General features: G+C 41.3%; 2 protein-coding genes across 7 annotated transcripts in view; both read left to right on the top strand.

The window, feature by feature from the left end:
• Positions 1–9034, top strand: part of cp110 (centriolar coiled-coil protein 110) — a 28896-nt gene extending 19862 nt beyond the window's left edge. For all 6 annotated transcript variants that reach the window (XM_030718796.1, XM_030718962.1, XM_030719161.1 and 3 more), the window contains 7 exons: positions 162–289; positions 3349–3450; positions 3961–4071; positions 4942–5034; positions 5191–5307; positions 6756–6838; positions 7094–9034. In XM_030718796.1, coding sequence (XP_030574656.1) covers positions 162–289; positions 3349–3450; positions 3961–4071; positions 4942–5034; positions 5191–5307; positions 6756–6838; positions 7094–7253 — 794 coding nt within the window. In that variant the 3' untranslated portion in view covers positions 7254–9034. The remainder of the gene's footprint in view (positions 1–161; positions 290–3348; positions 3451–3960; positions 4072–4941; positions 5035–5190; positions 5308–6755; positions 6839–7093) is intronic.
• A 123-nt stretch (positions 9035–9157) lies between these two features.
• Positions 9158–17406, top strand: part of sirt7 (sirtuin 7) — a 9346-nt gene continuing 1097 nt past the window's right edge. The window contains exons 1-10 of the mRNA XM_030733528.1: positions 9158–9321; positions 9438–9575; positions 10461–10565; positions 10648–10718; positions 10819–10891; positions 12880–12978; positions 13976–14212; positions 15105–15185; positions 16095–16201; positions 16445–17406. The exon at positions 16445–17406 is cut by the window's right edge and continues 1097 nt beyond it. Coding sequence (XP_030589388.1) covers positions 9217–9321; positions 9438–9575; positions 10461–10565; positions 10648–10718; positions 10819–10891; positions 12880–12978; positions 13976–14212; positions 15105–15185; positions 16095–16201; positions 16445–16646 — 1218 coding nt within the window. The 5' untranslated portion in view covers positions 9158–9216 and the 3' untranslated portion in view covers positions 16647–17406. The remainder of the gene's footprint in view (positions 9322–9437; positions 9576–10460; positions 10566–10647; positions 10719–10818; positions 10892–12879; positions 12979–13975; positions 14213–15104; positions 15186–16094; positions 16202–16444) is intronic.

Genomic DNA, 17406 nt, shown 5'->3' with positions numbered 1-17406 from the left:
GGGAAAAAAAGGAGAAAGTACTCAGACTCAACCCCAGACTCTGGATTATTAGAAAGCAAATTTTACAAGTTTTATAAAATAAAGAAATATTTGTGTAAATGTACTCTAGGCAAAATGTAGTAGGCCAGTGATTTTCATGTGACCACATGTGGTATTTGCAGCTGCAGTGCATTGGTATGAAGGCCTCAGCAGTCAGCGGGACAAGTGGGAGGAGCTGAAAGAGATCCACGCTGCTCAGGTCAGAGCACTGCAAGAGGAGCACAGGAGACAGCAGGAAGAACTACTACAGGTAACATGTCAGGATGGACTACTGGCATTATTGTGTATTTTATTATACCATACATATTACTGCTATGGTATGTATGCTGTGGATTCATACATGTTCTTTAGATGATTGATCTGAAACTAGTAAAAATGAAATGTGTGGAAATGGACATGTGAAGCCAAGAAAAATGGGAGCAGGAGCTTTATTTGAGAATGTATGTGCAGGTAATCCCTCGAAGCAAAAAGCTAAGGCTGTAGGCTGATCTAAACACCTACTTTTCTACACTTGGATCTGTATGATGTCACTAAGAGTGGATATCCTGAGGGGCAGCCAATCAGAAGAAAGTTGGCTTAAAGCAGTATTTCTCAAACTGTGGGACGCGCCCCACTGGCGGGGCACAGGGTCATGACAGGTGGGGTGCGAATGACCTGGCAGAAAGGTCATGCAGAACAAATGTTGAACATCGGATTAATTCTCATGGTGGAACAAGGAAACGTTGGCAGGAACGTTAGCACAGCGACTAGCGAAACTCGTCACCCTCTGCCGTGTACCATCGTGCCGCCGTTTATTTTGAACTGTGACTCATACAAAGCTACTTTAGTAGAGTCCATGAATGAAAACATGGAATTGGAAATGAGATTAAGCAGACCCCCTTCATAATTTCACTGTCATAATTATTTAGGTATGTTTGGTTTGTTACAACAGCTCATGCTTATCGTCTTAGTGAGGACGTCGTGTACAGAAAAAACTGTCAAATAAACCAAACCAAGGAACATTTTTAGATCTCTAGAAGTACTATGGTTGAAAAAGTTTAGGGACTACTGCTGTAGCTAATGGTTTTAAACAGAACGGTTTTAAATTATCATGCATAAGCAGCTGACATCAAACATGTCGCCCTGGGTGTGTTTGCAGTACAAGTATAAACACTCTTTGTTAATGGTAATTTGACTGTGTGTCTCACTGAGATTTGTTTATCCACAAAAGAGCTCAAAGATTTTCTAAATTAAGTTGTACTAGATGATGATGAGAATTGCTTACAGTAAAAACCACAAAGAGCAACAAAAATGCTAAAAAAATAAAATAAAAAAAAAAGACAAAGAAATTAATTTAATGGGGAAAAAAAACCAAACACAAATTATTGACTGACAGGTTTAGGCCAGAGCTTTAGCTTATTATACCTAATACTTTTACATAGTACCTTCCAAATGGCAAAGAATAATTTTAGTGATATTTAGTGATTTCTAGAAGCAGCAATTTTCAAATTATTAACAAAAAGTCCAAAATGAATTGTAGCCAAATCTTTATATATCTTATAAGACTTGAATCCAGAAACTGCAATATACATAGCATTTGCATTTATTACAATTAAAGTGGTTGCTGTAGTCTTTTTTGAGTCTGTTGCCATAAATATTCACTCACACAATTTGCAGAAATAAGTTCAGAAGAAACTCAGCATTTACTCATAATAATAATAATAATGCATTAGTCTTATATAGCGCTTTTCTAGACACTCAAAGACGCTTTACAGTTTCATATCTGAGTGGCATCTATTGGATATGGCATTTTAGCAATTATTTTAGCCCTTTTTCCATTAATAGGTTTCTTCAACAATGAGAAAATGATACTGTACATCGGCAGGCTCTTTTTAGTCTATTATTGTTTTGAGAGTCAGAAGTTATATCAAGAAAATGAAGAAAATATTCTGAAATATGTTCCTGAAACCCCCAAACAACTGATCATTTATTCTAACTCTAAATATGGTAAAAGCGCAGTCACTGATATTACCTCCCTCCCATTGGTCTGCTTCTTGCATTAGATTGCATCACGTATTGCTGTACAGATCTAGCACTGCGTAATTCCAGTACAGCAACCATAATTCACTCCACCAAGGTTTCCAACTTCACCCAAAGTCACCTATGAGAAATAAAAACTGAGGTCCAGCCTCGTGTTTTAATCTTTTAAAGACGAGGAAAATACAGGCTTTGTGAGTTTCTAACCAATTTACTGAGCTGTAACACAACACTGACCCTAAATGTTTCTTTGAAGCTAGAAGCAGACATTAAAAAAAAAAAAAAAAAAAAGACTCTGGCATTGCTCCACATGTCAGCACACACACACACACGCAAGTGTTGTTGCCCTACCTGTTAGAGTATCAGCTTTTGGAGACCCGGGTCGTGGGCTGACTACAGACATTTGCTCATTACAAGAGACCTTCAGACTCTCCCCAGTAAAAAAAAAAACAAAAAAACAGGGTTTCTACTATAAATGTTTCATTACATCCCTAAGAGGCGAGCTGGCACGGTCTTTGAGAGTGTGTGTGTGTGCGTGCATGTGTGTATGCGTGCGTGCGCACATGCAAGACTTCAAGGACGCCTGCTGTTCTCTGGCAACTGGTTCCTGTTTCTTCAGCTTGTGTCTGTGTTTGTTCTTGGCCCGTGTCCTTGCCCTGTTAATCACAGGCTCTGTTTAATTTATGTATCCTTAACAACAATATAATTAACATAAGCTGTTTCATAAAAAGACTTCTTTTTGACTCCCCTCTGTCCCTCCATCATCTGTGCTGTGATGAGAGCGAGCTGTCTGCTGGACTCTCTGGTAGCGGGAGGAGGAGATCGAGGGAATTGACACAGAAAAGGAAAGGATAATTTGTTTAATTCATGAGCGTCTGTGGTTAAGTGCCAGATCGTCCCGCTGAGTGCCACCGCTAATGGTCCCTTCGCCTTCTCCACCTCCTCCCTTTTTTTTTTTTTCTCCCCTCCCTTCTCTTCTCATCCCTCGTTTTGTTTTGTCTCATACCTCCTCCAACATTGTTTTTACTCTCTGGCTGTATTAATTTCCTCCATCTCTCCTGTCTCATCATCCCAGTCATCCCTCTCCTCCTCTGCTCCACTGCTCATCTCATCCCTCTTACCTCTGTGCCCCGTCTCTCCCCCTTCTGTCTCTTCCTCTCTACCCTCAATTAATTTCTTCCTCCTGCCTCATTTGCTGTCCTTTCCAATTCAATATTTTCCAACCTTGCCTGCTCCCAAATGCACACACATACACATGAACCTTTCCTCTTATTCCGTATGTCTGTCTCTCAGGCACTGGCAGTCCGTTATCATCTCCTCCAGAGCATGTCCTTCCCCTGCTCCATGTCAGGCTCACGTCTTGGGGACACATTGACCTTTTCTACCCTCTCTCAGGTATTACCATAATATTTGTCCAGTAATGTCAGTGATGCAGAAAGCTTGCCCTGCTCACCCTTTTTATCTGCAGGATTTTTAGTCATCACCAGTTGGCTGACACACTGATATAAAACAGACACTCCGCCCACCACGTCTTAATCCTCATCACCATCCACTTTTATCTGTTATTGTGCGTTTATGTCTCCCAGCACAGCAGTTCAGCTTCAGTAGGACTACATTTGTTCAACAAACATGTCTTTTAAATGCTACCGCTCTTGAATCAACAAGTGAGTGATGGCACATCAGCTGCTTATTATTCTGTTTATTATTCTTTATTATAATGATGAGCCATGAGTCCACTTGCATTGATGCACTAAACAGATGCCAACCAAAAGACCTTGAGAAGCTGCGTGGGAAATTAATTGGTTGTCACTGATGGAATTAGCATTCTCCTCTCTCCTCCCCTCTGGTCCTCATTATTCACCCCTTTCTCATCACCCATTCTCCCGTCTTCCTCCTCTTCCCCAGTCTTCCAGCTCGCAGCACTACCACCCCCTGCTGGCTGCAGCTGTGAAAGGTTTTCTAACTCGCAGGCTGCTGAGGACGGAGAGAGTGGCACAGCTGGTGCGCACTGTCAGGGTGAGTAGTGACAGCGATGTCACATCTGTTTCTTGCAACACATGCTCTTAATGTCATTAAATGAGCTCTGCTTGTGTGCAAATGTGTACAGCTGTGCTTAATTTAATTCATTAGGATACCCTTTAGCTACAGCCATGTAGCTGAGATTCTTTCTGGAGTACTTTACATTGTGACAGGGCAGCACAATTACTAAGACAGAGACATCTAAATCTGGGGTCAATATTTTCCATCACTGATGATGATTTTATTTTGTTTGGACAAATCTGATTATTTAGACAGATTAAAACACTGATAGTGGATCTACCATAACATTACAGAATTCACGTGCCAGCAACATAGATGAACTTCTGTTTTATAGCAAAACAAAACTGGCCCACCAGAAGTCCAGTTGTAGCCATTGGAAGGTTTTGCAAAGTGTGAAAATTGCAGTAAAGTCAGAGGTACCTTACATTTTTCAGTAAAAAGCACCAGTACTCTTGGCAAGGTGATGCCAGCCTGGGGATCTTCAGCAGCTGAAATAAATAAAGGCCAATCACTATAAGATGAGTTTGTGTGAATTAAGCAGCATAATTTTGGTTCACTTTTACTTTTTACTCAGTAACTTGTAAACCAGCAGCTGCTGGCAGCTTTTAAGGTGGAACATTTTGTTTTGCATGTTACTTAATGTGGCAGCTGCATTGTAAATCCATGAATACTTTAGCAATCAGTTTGACAGTTTGTCTCTTTGTAAGAATCATTTTCATGATGCATACAAATAAATAATACAGTAGTCTACACTGTGTGCGTGCGTGCGTGCGTGCGTGCGTGCGTGCGTGCGTGCGTGCGTGCGTGTGTGTGTGTGTGTGTGCGTGTGTGTTTTTGCTCATGCAGGACACACAGCAGTTCCTGCAGGCCCTCCGGCAGCAGAGCCCTCAGCTCTGCAGTAGACAGGACCTCTTACTGCAGGAGAGAGTCATTCTGCAGGTATACATGTTGTAAACACATCTGTTAACCTCTCCGCTCTCCTACACACTGTCAACTCAACAATTACTCGCTCCATTAGCAGTTACCACAACAGTTACTGTGACTGCACGCATTCATTGAAGCCATCGTCCGCTATGTAATTGTTTGCTCCTCCAGCTGCGCGCTGCACATTATGAGGTCTACGACATATTCTTCAGCCTGTCAGCCAGGGAGCGGATGCAGCTGATCAGCTGGGACAGAGAGCTCGCCAAGGAGAGAGAGCTCAGACGACAGGTAACCTTTTCAGGGGATCATATGCTGTGTTTACGCATGTGGTCAGTAGTCAGGTTTTCTTCAAAAGGTTCTAAAGTGATGTGACCCAGAAGTATTTTCATGGCAGTCTTAAATAAGAGCTTTTCAGATTCTCTGAGTACAAAGATGGGGTTCTTCAGTGCTTCCATGATTTCCACTTTTGTTGCTTCCTTTTGCAGAGGATACACAGAACCATTGTTTGTAAAGGGAAAAGCGATAATGCCCTCCCACAATTCATGGTGACACAAAACAAACAACATGACTGAGAAGTGACACGGGTCATTTAAATGTTAACGGTGTGTTTTCCACTTCATGGCATAACCTCCTGTTATGCTTTGATCCTTTAATAACAGCATGTGTTAAACCCACAGGTGACCTCTGAATATTACATTGCAGTGGTAAAACTGTATCATATGAAGTTGTTACCTTGTGTGATAGACATAGGTGTGTGTATATATCATGAATCATGAATGAATTTCATTTCAGTCACAGAAAGCTTTACTTTAGGGATGGGTTACTCTGGAAAAGGGAAAAATATGAGTGGACAAGATGAGAAACTAATCTCATTTCATTTCACTTTATGGGCTCTTTATTCCTTTTTCTTACCTAAAGTGTCCTACATAATAGGTGATGAGCCTTATGCTTATCTCCTGGCATGCACAGGATATACATTTAGTCAGCTGTAGCTTAATTGTGTCCAAATTTAAACCATCTAGCTGTTGATTTGAGGTGAATTGGAAGAATTTGGAGGTAGTCCTCCTTCATCAGAACAGCCCCAGTGCATGATGATACCACCACCATGCTTGACATTTGTTACAGTGTTTTTATGTTTGAAAGTCTTACTTTTACTCCTCCAACCATACCTCATCACTGTATCCAAATGGCTCAATCTTTGTCTCGTCTGACCATAAAATTCTTCTCCTGAAGGCATGTGGCTTGTCCATGTGGGCAGCTGCAAATTTCAGTCAAACTTGAAGGGGTCATGGTGATATAAAACTTGCTTCATTGTGGACAGTGATGCTGTTTCCAGTTCATGGCAGAATTGAGCGTTTGTGGTTCCTGCATTGTTCCTGAACATCCTAGCCAATTTCTTCTCATCTGAGGGTGACAGTTTGGGTCTTCTTCCAGACCTTGGAAAAGTGGGGACACATCTGAATAACTTGTATTTACATACGACTGTTTGGCCTGATGATCTTGGAATCTTGGACTTTACCATTGTTTTGAGTATTGTTCAGTCCAATGAGTGCTGTTAACCAAATCCTTCTTATGCTGGCACAGAGAAACTACCAGTTGTAGTCAATCATGATCACTAACAAGAAGCTAACAGGCCTTGGCCTTGTCAAGTTAAACAACCTTGTAAAACCTTTAGAGAAAATACAAAATAAATTCAAACTTGTGCATTTTACATGCATGTGTGTGTGCTTGTTTAGAGTTCGCGCACTGGCCCTCCCAGACGAAAGAGCTTTCTGTCAGCTGCAACACAAAAGTCGCTGGAGAGGAAGACAGGAATGATGTGAGTTTTTACTGCATCTGTGCTGTTTTGTTTTTTTTTTCTGTTTTCTTCATGAACCCGAAGAGAACCTGGTCATTACAAGTTGCGCAAGAATCAATGGAGTGGAGGCAAAGTGATTTAGTGCTTTTATTGCAATGTAAAAAGGCGGCAGTTACTTTAATTCTGTGATGAATTGAAAATCTTGCACCACCGAAAGAAAAACTTTCTTTTTTATTTCTTTGTCAGCTACTAAAACTTGTCTTCTCTTTGTTTCAGGAGCCAAAGAAAGGCTGCAGAGAGCCATCGGGGGGTTATGACGAGGACAGCAAAAAAATCTGGATTCTCTGCTGAGCCCCTGCCAGAAACCAAACGAGGACATTTCAGAGCAAATCCTCAGAGGGTCCCCAAGAGCGCTTCCTCCTCTAGACCCCAATGACACCTTCCTAATTGGCCCCAGTGAGGACTCCTAACAAGCCCTCTAGTGATTATATGAATAAAGTATTACTAATCATCTGAGAGTTTCCAAAACCAAAAACCAAATTTGATTCAAATGGATGACTAATGTATATCATTGTATTTCATCTCTGGAGCTTTGAGAACATTTTTGACACCATAGTGACTACAGAGGAGCTGCTCTGTCACGTCTGCTTCCAACACTTTTGTACCATCTTCAGATTATTTATACTGAAGATGTTTGTGGGAAAATGTTGAGTTGACAGGAAAGAAAAATCAGTTGGCAGCAACTTTAAAGGTCTGTTCACTGCATCTAAAAGATTTATAGACTGCAGATGTTCTGATAGCTACAGTGAGCGATATGGATGATCACTCAGTTAATTTGGGTATTACAGGAAAGCAGGAGTTCACAAATTTGGGGTCAAATAGTAGATTTTGGCACAGGAAAAGTGAATATTTATGTAGCACCTCACATAGTCATGATGGGGACTTAGACTGAAACATAGCTTGAAGGATTTGTTGCTGCACTGCTTGGTTTTGTATGACATGCAAAGCTCCAGATTTTTATTCTTTGATTCTACCAGGGTAGCTTTGCATGATTCATTGTTCAGAATAATCCTTATTTGTCTTATACTAAGCCTTGGTGCAACTGCTCAGTCCATCCAAGGTCTGAAACAAGCTGTTTTAGCTCCTTTAGAGTCAACTTTCTTCTGATTGTCTGCCTTTTGGAAACAGAAGGTTTTGAACAGAAAGTGGGTGGGGCTTCTGTGCCTGATATGACCATATTAGGGATATCCCCTTTCTTTGATACCAAGAGTAGAAAAGCCTGTGTTTGGCAGAAAATAAGAAAAATCATAATAGATCCATTCTAAAGAATGATGTTAATAAATAAACATACAGTAAATAGACCTTTTTCAGAGCAGACATTTTGGCAAAGTACCCTTGTTTTTTGCTGTCTGGCCCACTGTTACAATTAATAGGAAATAAGCTTTTGCTTGTGTTTTTCCGTGTTTTCCACAGAATTCTTTGTCTTCCGTGGAAAAAGTCAGTATTACCCCTTTTCCAGAAACATGGTGCCAGTGTAGAACCAGTTCTACTCAAATAGATTTTTGCCAGGTGACAAAAGCTGAGATCAGCACTGCACCTCAAAAAACACTGAGGTCATTGACCATGGGAGGGACTCCCACAGTGACCAGCAGAGGCAGTCCACAGATTCTCTCTGTTGTGATTTTTTTCTACCCACAGGAATTTTCTTAATTTCTCATACCTCTGAGAAGAGGGCTGGTTTTTAGGCCACCCAGATGAAACACAACTGTTATTTTTTTCACCTATATTGAGAAAGTTTGATTTATCCATTTTCTTAGCCACTTATCCATTTCAGGGTCACGGAGGGGCTGAAGATTAAAATCAGCTAGCATAGGCTATCTGGTTATTTAATTTGCATTTTTAAAATTAAAAAATTTTAAAAACATTTTCCAGTTGGTGTTAAACTCTTTTTCCTCTGTAGGTTGAATAACTCAGTTCCTTCATTTTTATAGCACCAAAAACAGACCATCACTGGATGTATTCCCACACATTAAGCCCTTCTTGTGTGATATGAGTAGTATTTTGATAGTCCTTAATATCGATGCTAATACATGACTTGAAACATGTTACTCTTCGTGTTGCCTTAAATATTTGTAGTCAATATTTGCAATTTTTCGATTGTTATAGATTTTGGATTTGTTTTATATGTTATTTATTCGTTTGATAATAAATGTTTATTTACACTGACTGGTTGGTGTGATTATTGTGAAATGTAGGACTGTTACAGACTCCCAGCAGCAGGGGGCGATGTGACCGGTTTCCTTCCTTTTATATGCGCATCTGAACTGCTTCCGCCTGCGGTCTGCTGCTATGAGCTTTATTTTGAATAGATATCTTCTCGTCAGCTGATTGAAAACGGGATGGCGGAGGAGCCAGACGCCGGTGTTTCTTCACGGGCTCAAAGGAAAGCATTGAGCAAGGCCAAAATACTGCAGAGGGAGAGCGAGAGGGAGGTTTTCAGACTGGTGAGGGGGAAAAGGCAGAACATTTACAGCTAGCAGGCTAAACTAGCTCATATTTGCTGTGTGTATTATTAGTCAGCCGGTGAGCCTGACCCGGTTCTTCTGTTTTCCTCCTGTAGGTCGGGAGGGTCCTGAAGAAACCGGAGGCTGAGCGGTCGGAGGAGGAGGCCGCTGCGCTACTGCTGCACAGAGATACTGTGGAGGAGCTCTGCAAGAGACAAGTCCGCAGAAATGTGCTCAAGAGGAAACAGGAAGAGGTGAGACTCGGGCCCAGTGTGGCTGGATCTGACTTGCTTATCCGCTTGAATATTGGAGGGATAACTAGATTGGAACAGCCGACTGGTAACCCGCGGGTTTCTGGTTTGAGTCTGTGCTCGCACCTCTAAGATTGATTTTGCACAGATACAATTAAGTATAATGAATACAAACTGAAGAAACTAATTTTGGTAAATAAACTGGTACTTATTTAGCACTTTTAAAGCATTTTTTGCTACAGGCCTCATTCACCCAATCATACATATTTATACAAGTGCTTTTTTTCAGTACCAAAACACCTTGTCTGATTCACACACACATTCCGATGGATGCATCAGGTTAAACTCGGGGTTCGGTATCTTGGGCAAGATACCGAGGGAGCTGGCGCCAGTCTCCTGGAACCATTGACCGTCTGATTGGTAGACAACTCATTCTGCCTCCTGAGCCATAGAATCTACCCATTGATTCTCAATAGGCGTAAACACACACACTGATGCAGAGTCTCTCCAAAAGCTCAGAATAATCAAGATATTTTGTTGTCTAGTTGTTGTTGTTGTTTACGGCCACGTTGTAATCCCAGCCTTAGACAGAGAATGAACTGATGAGCTGCACCAAGGCCAAGTTAAAGATGTCAGAGTGACATGAACAGTAGTGGAATAAAACAACATTGGTTTTTCCGACTTTCTCACTTAGTGATCATTTTACATGAGTTTGTCATGGTTATAAAATTAGACGCAAGGCATCGTCACCATCACCTCTCCGCCCACCCTCCAGACAAAGATTCAGTCCTTTTCTGATTATTTCCGAATCTAATGGTCTTTGGTGCAGCCCTGATTATGTTTGTTGATGTGAACTTAAAACATTTGTGGTTCCCTGTGCTGTTTCAGGTGTTTGATGGTGCTGATGAGCTGAAAAGTAAAGTCAGGCAGCTCGCTGTGGCAGTCAAGCAAGCCAGTCACCTCGTGGTTTACACTGGAGCTGGTATCAGCACGGTACGCTAGACTTTTCCTCTTTGTTTTCATCTTCCTCCTTCTTTTCAAACTTTAACAACACAGACATTATCTGTAATTTCAGGCAGCTTCTATCCCTGACTACAGGGGCCCTAATGGAGTATGGACGCAGCTACAGAAGGGTCGGGCCATTAGGTGAGATACTGTCTTTATTCTGATTTTTTTTTTTTTTTTTCCAAACTATATTATTCTCCCCTCATGTGTTCTTTTTTTATCTGTGTTTCTTTACGAGCAGCTCATCAGACCTGAGTAAAGCAGAGCCGACACTCACGCACATGTGCATTAAGATGCTTCACAAGGAAAAGCTGGTATGTCACTCCAAAGTCTTCAGAACTTCAATTTCAATGGTCACTGCGACATAAAAACAGCATGTATAAAGTTATCAGTTAACCCCCCCCCCCCCCAAAAAAAAATAGCTTGAAAAGTTGGACAGCTTTTAAAGTATATTTTTTTCTCTCACAAGTTATGCTTCCACGTTGTAGCATCATTAATAGTGTTGGGTATAACATGTTACTTTGTAACACAGATTTTTCAGTAACACAAATGTAATGTTACTGTACTAACTTTGGTCAGTGTGTTATAGTTACAATTTCAGTTTCAGTTACTTGCATTACAAAGGTTCTTCAGTGATTTGCAGGCGAGGGTTGATAGAAAGTAGGAAAAAAGCATCAAACAAACATGCTTTTCTTTCTTCCTGCACATTTGTGCTACAATCAGCAGATTTCAGTTCGTGTTGGAGGAGAAAAATGGTGGAACAGCCTGCAGCTTTTCAGGAGTGGAGATATGGACATTACTTTCACTTTATTTGCAGGACAGAAACAACTGCATTATTATGCTGCTAGTGCAACTTTTGCTCTTTTCTAGCATCTGCACAGACAGCATGTTAACACAAAGCTAGCCAAAAATCCAGAGTAGTGATAAAACTGAGTGTATGCAGCCCAGCAGCTACAGTCTGATCTTCAGCAGGTAACAAAGGCAGTAATGAGCAGTCAGGCTGGTGGCATTGCAGCCTCCATTTCTACCTGTTCATGTTTCTATTGTAGAATCACTTTGGAAATCACTTTGAAGTCTCTTTGGGCTGATTTCCAACTTTGCTAAAAGAAAGACTGTATGTGCCCTCATTAAGATAGGGGGTTTGTGTTGGTGTGTGGAACTGTAGCCTAAGGTTTGTATTTTTAATGGATAATTATGTGGAATTTCAGGTCCTTTTATGGAATAACATGAAAGTAATGCGGCAAATATTGTAACAAATTACTTTCTCTGGTGAGTGATTAGTGCATTACTTTTTGAGTAACACTGGTCATTAACAGCTCAGTCCAGAGTGCCGACACGGTCAGTGTTACTGGCTCGTCCCTCCAGAGCACTAAACAAATCCGGTGCTAATTCACCACCACCTTTACCCAGGTCGCAACACTCATGTAGATTTCTGTACAGTGTCATGTCACCTCCTTTTCCATGAAGGGAATTTGTGTGGCATTTGTTCTTCACTGCTCTGGTGGGATGAGATGTTGATTATGTTGGCACACTTTATGGAGGCATTAATGAAGCAGTAATGCTGTGAAAATGTGGAAGTATAATCAGCAGAATAAAAACATTTTTCAGGCCTTATTTTCATATCAAATTCACCAAACTTTTTATTTTGACAGTTTTTTTTTTTTTTTTTAGTCCAAGTGACCATTGAAATTAAAGTTATAGAACTCTTTACCATTCATTTAGATAGGAGCTTCAAAATAACTGCTGAGATGTTCCCAGGTAGCTGCTGAGACTTGAGACTTTCCTCTACAACAGGGATCCTCAAGGTCCGGTGTCCTGCAGGTTTTAGATGTGTCCCTGAGGCAAATATAGAAGTCATTAGCAGGATTCTGGAGAACTTGACTGTATACTGAGGAGGTAATTCAGCTATTTGAATCAGGTGTGTTGGATCAGGGACACATCTTAAACCTGCAGGACACCGGACCTCGAGGCCTGGATTTGAGGATCCCTGCTCTAGAAGGATTTTGATAGGTTAGGCAAGAAAAACGATAACTACCCTTACCAGAGCTTCACTATGATAATGACCAAATATGCCTGCTACCACACAGCTGAAACATGATTGGCTACTGTGTTTCCTGGTTTGGCATTGATTGGCTCATTTGTGGCGAGGACAGGATAGCGACTATTTTTAGCATCACAGAACATCCCCACAGATCTCTGTTCAGGGTTGGTTGAGTGCTGTGTCTCCTCCTTATAACAGCTCTGTTCACAGCACTTTTAAATGCACCACTTCATGTTCTATTGTTATTTATGCTGTGTAAAGGTGAAGCACGTTGTGTCTCAGAACTGCGATGGACTTCACCTGCGTAGCGGTCTACCCAGACACGCCCTGTCTGAGCTCCATGGCAACATGTTTATTGAGGTAAGATCCATTCATTCTTAGTCCTTAGACTGTGTAGAAAGTCAGGAACACATTTTCTGTGATGTTTCTAAAAACAGCATCTCTGCCAAAATCCTTGCAGATCTAGACATGTTTGTGTTTAATTCACAAATATTTCTCAGGTGCGTCACATCTTAGAAGTGCTGTGGGTTGAACGCTGCTTTTTAACAGCGGTCACAAATGCTTAAATTGATGCTTGAGTCTCCATATAGGTCTGTTTAAGGTCATTTGTGAGCTGTCATCATTAGCTGCCTCATAGTTTAGTTTCTGTGAGATCCTGACCAAATGTTTTTATGCAAATAGAAGGATTTGCATGAAAATATTACAAGCTCTCAGGCTTAGCCCAACGTGGAAGTGATTAACTTTTCGAGTTGTTCTGAATACTGAATGAAGAGTTTTTGGAAGGACTGCAGACTAGCGTGAGATGGGACAAAATTGGATATTTTTGCATCAAGTGTTCAAAAATACTTATCAAGTTGTAATGAGAGACAGTGTGACACATCATTTTGATGTTATTGAGAAAAATATTAACTAATCTAGCTCCAGAGAGCCTTCTGGATCCAGGGCCTCAGTTAATTTATGGTGTGGAGGGAATTTTCAGTCGCTGGCAAAGGTATGCAGTCTCTGATTGCTCTTATCCTTCAGGCTTGGGCTGAATAAAAGTCTCTGAATTTAGGAATTGAATAAAGAAATTTGAAATGTGGAGGTGAACTGCATCCGCAGTGTTAGGAGTGCACGCATGAGTGAACACTGAAAGCTGAAGGAGTAGAAGTGACGCCTTGGAAGAATGGGGTGAAAGATTGACAGCAGGGCTGACAGTATTACCTGCAGCCCTAACAGTAGATCTTAGTCTGTGCAGGCAGATTAAATGCAAAACACGAATTAATAAACATTGCAATAAATCTCTTAGCACCCTCAGATGACTCATTCAAAGAATCTAAGCTGCCCTGAAACGCTGGGTTTATTTTTCTGTCCCTAGGTGTGCATGTCTTGCTCCCCAGTCAGAGAGTACATCCGTTTGTTTGACGTGACGGAGCGAACGTCGCTACACCGCCATGGGACCGGCCGCAAATGCAGCCACTGTGGAGGCGAACTCAGAGACACCATAGTGCACTTTGGGGAGCGCGGGACCCTCGAGCAGCCTCTCAACTGGAGGGGAGCGACAGAAGCTGCCAAGATGGCGGATGTTATCCTCTGCTTAGGTTCCAGTCTGAAGGTAGGTTTTATAAAACTGTTTGAGTCTGTAAATGTAATGTGGGTTAGGTTACATAGATTATACAGTTTTATATTAGTTACACAGTATTTGTCCTCACGAATGGACATCCAGATTGCCCAAAATGTGTTGGCACAGCAGCTGCCACATCTTTGCACATCAGTGAGTCACATTTTTAATTCTTATCAAATAAATGTGTGTTTACATGGCACCATAGAAGTCTGTTTTCCATATCTTAGCTATGTCTCTGTTCTCCATTCAGCAACTTGTGACCTACAAACACACTGACCCCATAATAAAGCACAGACAACACCCTAACTGAGGGGGAGTCCGGCTGCACTCTTGTGTACCTTCAGTATCTGTTGATTACTAATTATCATAGGACGTGACTTTAAAAACTCACAGCATCTGTTAATATTTATTTAGTACTTTTTCTAAACATGCTACTATACAAAACAAATCTTACACCATGTTTATTAAGTTGAGTTATAATAATGGCAATATTGCCTCTATTTTAAAAAAGACATTCCTTTAATTACGGTGTTTATATGGACTGCTAATTCCTTCTTTTTTGTTGTTGTTGTTTTCATGCAGTATACCTATAAATAAGTTAAAGCCCACATTTACACATTATAATACAGTCTAAATATTTATATAATGTAAAAAAAGCAAACATTTTATTGATGTAATCGCATCTGTGGGTGGAAAAACCCTTTTATTCATTTTACTGTGTGAAAGAAGCAGAGAGTAAGTAGTAAGACAATTATATACAAGTTAAATTCCACCCATCTGGTTTTAGAGACTTCTTAAAGGAACCTCTATTTTTAATCCCTTTTTATATTATTAATATACTGATCAGTACTTTCCTTCTGCACTCTGCCTCTCGTTCCTTCAGGTGCTGAAGAAATACACTTCTCTGTGGTGCATGAGCCGACCAGCAAGCAAAAGGCCCAAACTCTACATTGTCAACCTCCAGGTACATTTAGTTTTTCTCTTATTGGTGAAAAAGATGCACATAAATATGAATGAGGCGCAAGTGAAGTTCTGGGTGCTGAGGCCAGGCTGGCAGCATCCTGCTGGCCCTGGGGGGGGTGGGGTCTACTCGCCCTTGCTTCAGAGGGTGGGTGGATGTGGATGAGTGTGAATTTGTCACGAGTGGGGGGCTGGACCTGTGTCTGGGCTTGTTGTGCCTTGCCACCCATGCACAGAGTCGAGGAAGGCCAGGGTTTCCTGGTCTGCGGGGTGTCTGGTGGTTCTCGGGCACCTGGGTCACACTACCGGCTTGTGTGGGGGCTGGCCTCTGGGGGCGCTGGCTTCCCATTGCCTCAGGCTCTCTCCGTTGCCCCTCAGCTGGGGGAGCTCCATCTGGGGCTTCCCTCTCCCTTCTGCTGGGGGAGGGAGGGGGGCATGCGGTTGTCATTGGAATGTGTGGCCATGGTTCTTCAATGCTCGTGGTGGACTGCGGGCAGCCCAGGTCTGCTGGGTTTGCCTCTGGCTTTTTTTGCTGCAGCTTTCTGCCCCCATTAAGTACAATTTGTAACAGAGACACAGACATTCACACTCTTACTCACTCATGCTTTGTTTTTGTTTTGTGTTTTTCTCACATATATTTGTGTTTTCCAGGTACAGTTTGTTTTTTGTATTTTTTTTTTTTTTTAACTGGTACAGCAGTTGATGAACCATTGTGGTTTTCTACTTGTGCTCTATCCTCCCTGTATCCTTTTTCTACTTTCTTCCCCATTCTCTTTTTTTTTCCCTTTCTTGCATTTTTCCCAGCCTGTCAATTCCGGCATTGCTACAACACATATACATTTCTATGAAAAATAACACAAATAAATAAAATAAGTAGTTCTGGCTGCTCACGATGGTGGTGCTTTCATTTTAGTGGACACCAAAAGATGATCTGGCTATGCTGAAAATTCATGGCAAGTGTGACGACGTCATGCGACTCCTCATGAAGGAGCTGAACATTCAGATTCCTGCATATAACAGGTAGGATGATGACACCCAACAGACACAGATAATATAAAAAATACTGACCTATATAAAATCTGTAATTTAGATAGTTTTCTTGCAAGAGTGGGTTTAACTGTGTTAATCTTAAAAAAATAAAAATCTTAAAGTCAGATGCTAATATTAAGTGTACTTGGATTTTTCTTTCATACACAAAGAGAAAACAGCAGAAACATTTAGCCAAACTGTCCATGCTGGGTTTCCCTCATTCTATTTTATCAGGACAGACGATCCCATCTTCAGTCTGGCTACACCTCTAAGGCCTGAAGAGATGGAAAGCCACTCTCGTGAGATTATAGCGCCGCCTGATGGACGGGATGAAAGCTCAGATGACCCTGAGGAGCAGAAGACCACATCTGTGCAGGGTGGCTGGTTCGGACGGGGGTACGGCAAAGGAAGGCAGAAGAAGAAAAAAGTGGTGTGATCGAGGGAACTTTTATGGACTTTGTGGTCAGTCACTGCCAGTGATTTATCCCAGTGAGGGATTTGAGTTTCAGTCCTATGATGATGGCAAGTTGGACTTGAAGCTTTAGGGTGCTGTTTTGTAGGACTGTGTATTTGTCATTAGAAAAATGGCACTTTGCATCAGGAAACAATTATGTTGTACAGCATACATTTTTTTGAGTGACAGCAGGGTTCGGAGAGGGCTTTTGTTAAGCAGCTGATGTTTCTGTCTTCATGGCAGCTAAGCCAGCAGGGTTAGTTAGAGCCAAATATTAGCGCAGTGTTGCTAGGATATCATAAAAAATGAATGAACTGAATATTTTTTTCCCTAAAAGGGTCAGTAAATGAGTTTCATCATCACCACAGAAGTCCTGTAATCAGACTGGATCATATGTTTGAAAACAGTCCTCCAATTTTATGAATTTTCCTTATCTCCATCTGTCTGATCATCTCACAAATACAATATCACAATATTTTTACTCAGGAGGGTTTTTTTGGGGGGGGGGGGGGGGATTATCACTTTAATCTTCATTTGAGGTGTTTTTTCACCAGATTGGTAACAGGTGCTTTATAGAGTCCAACCGACGTTGCTGATATTAGTGATTTGCCGAGATATGTGTTTATATATAATGGCCGAGAGATGAAATTTTTAAAGAGACTAGAGAAATGCCCTTCAGTCACGTTGTAAGTATTGATGTTGAATTGTCCACCAGAGGGCAGTCTGCAGCTTCCCCTTTGAC

Source organism: Archocentrus centrarchus, chromosome 1, assembly GCF_007364275.1.
Source record: "Archocentrus centrarchus isolate MPI-CPG fArcCen1 chromosome 1, fArcCen1, whole genome shotgun sequence".
Taxonomy (NCBI): domain Eukaryota; kingdom Metazoa; phylum Chordata; class Actinopteri; order Cichliformes; family Cichlidae; genus Archocentrus; species Archocentrus centrarchus.
Note: the sequence above shows the minus strand (reverse complement) of the source record. Positions and strands in the feature narration are given on the sequence as shown.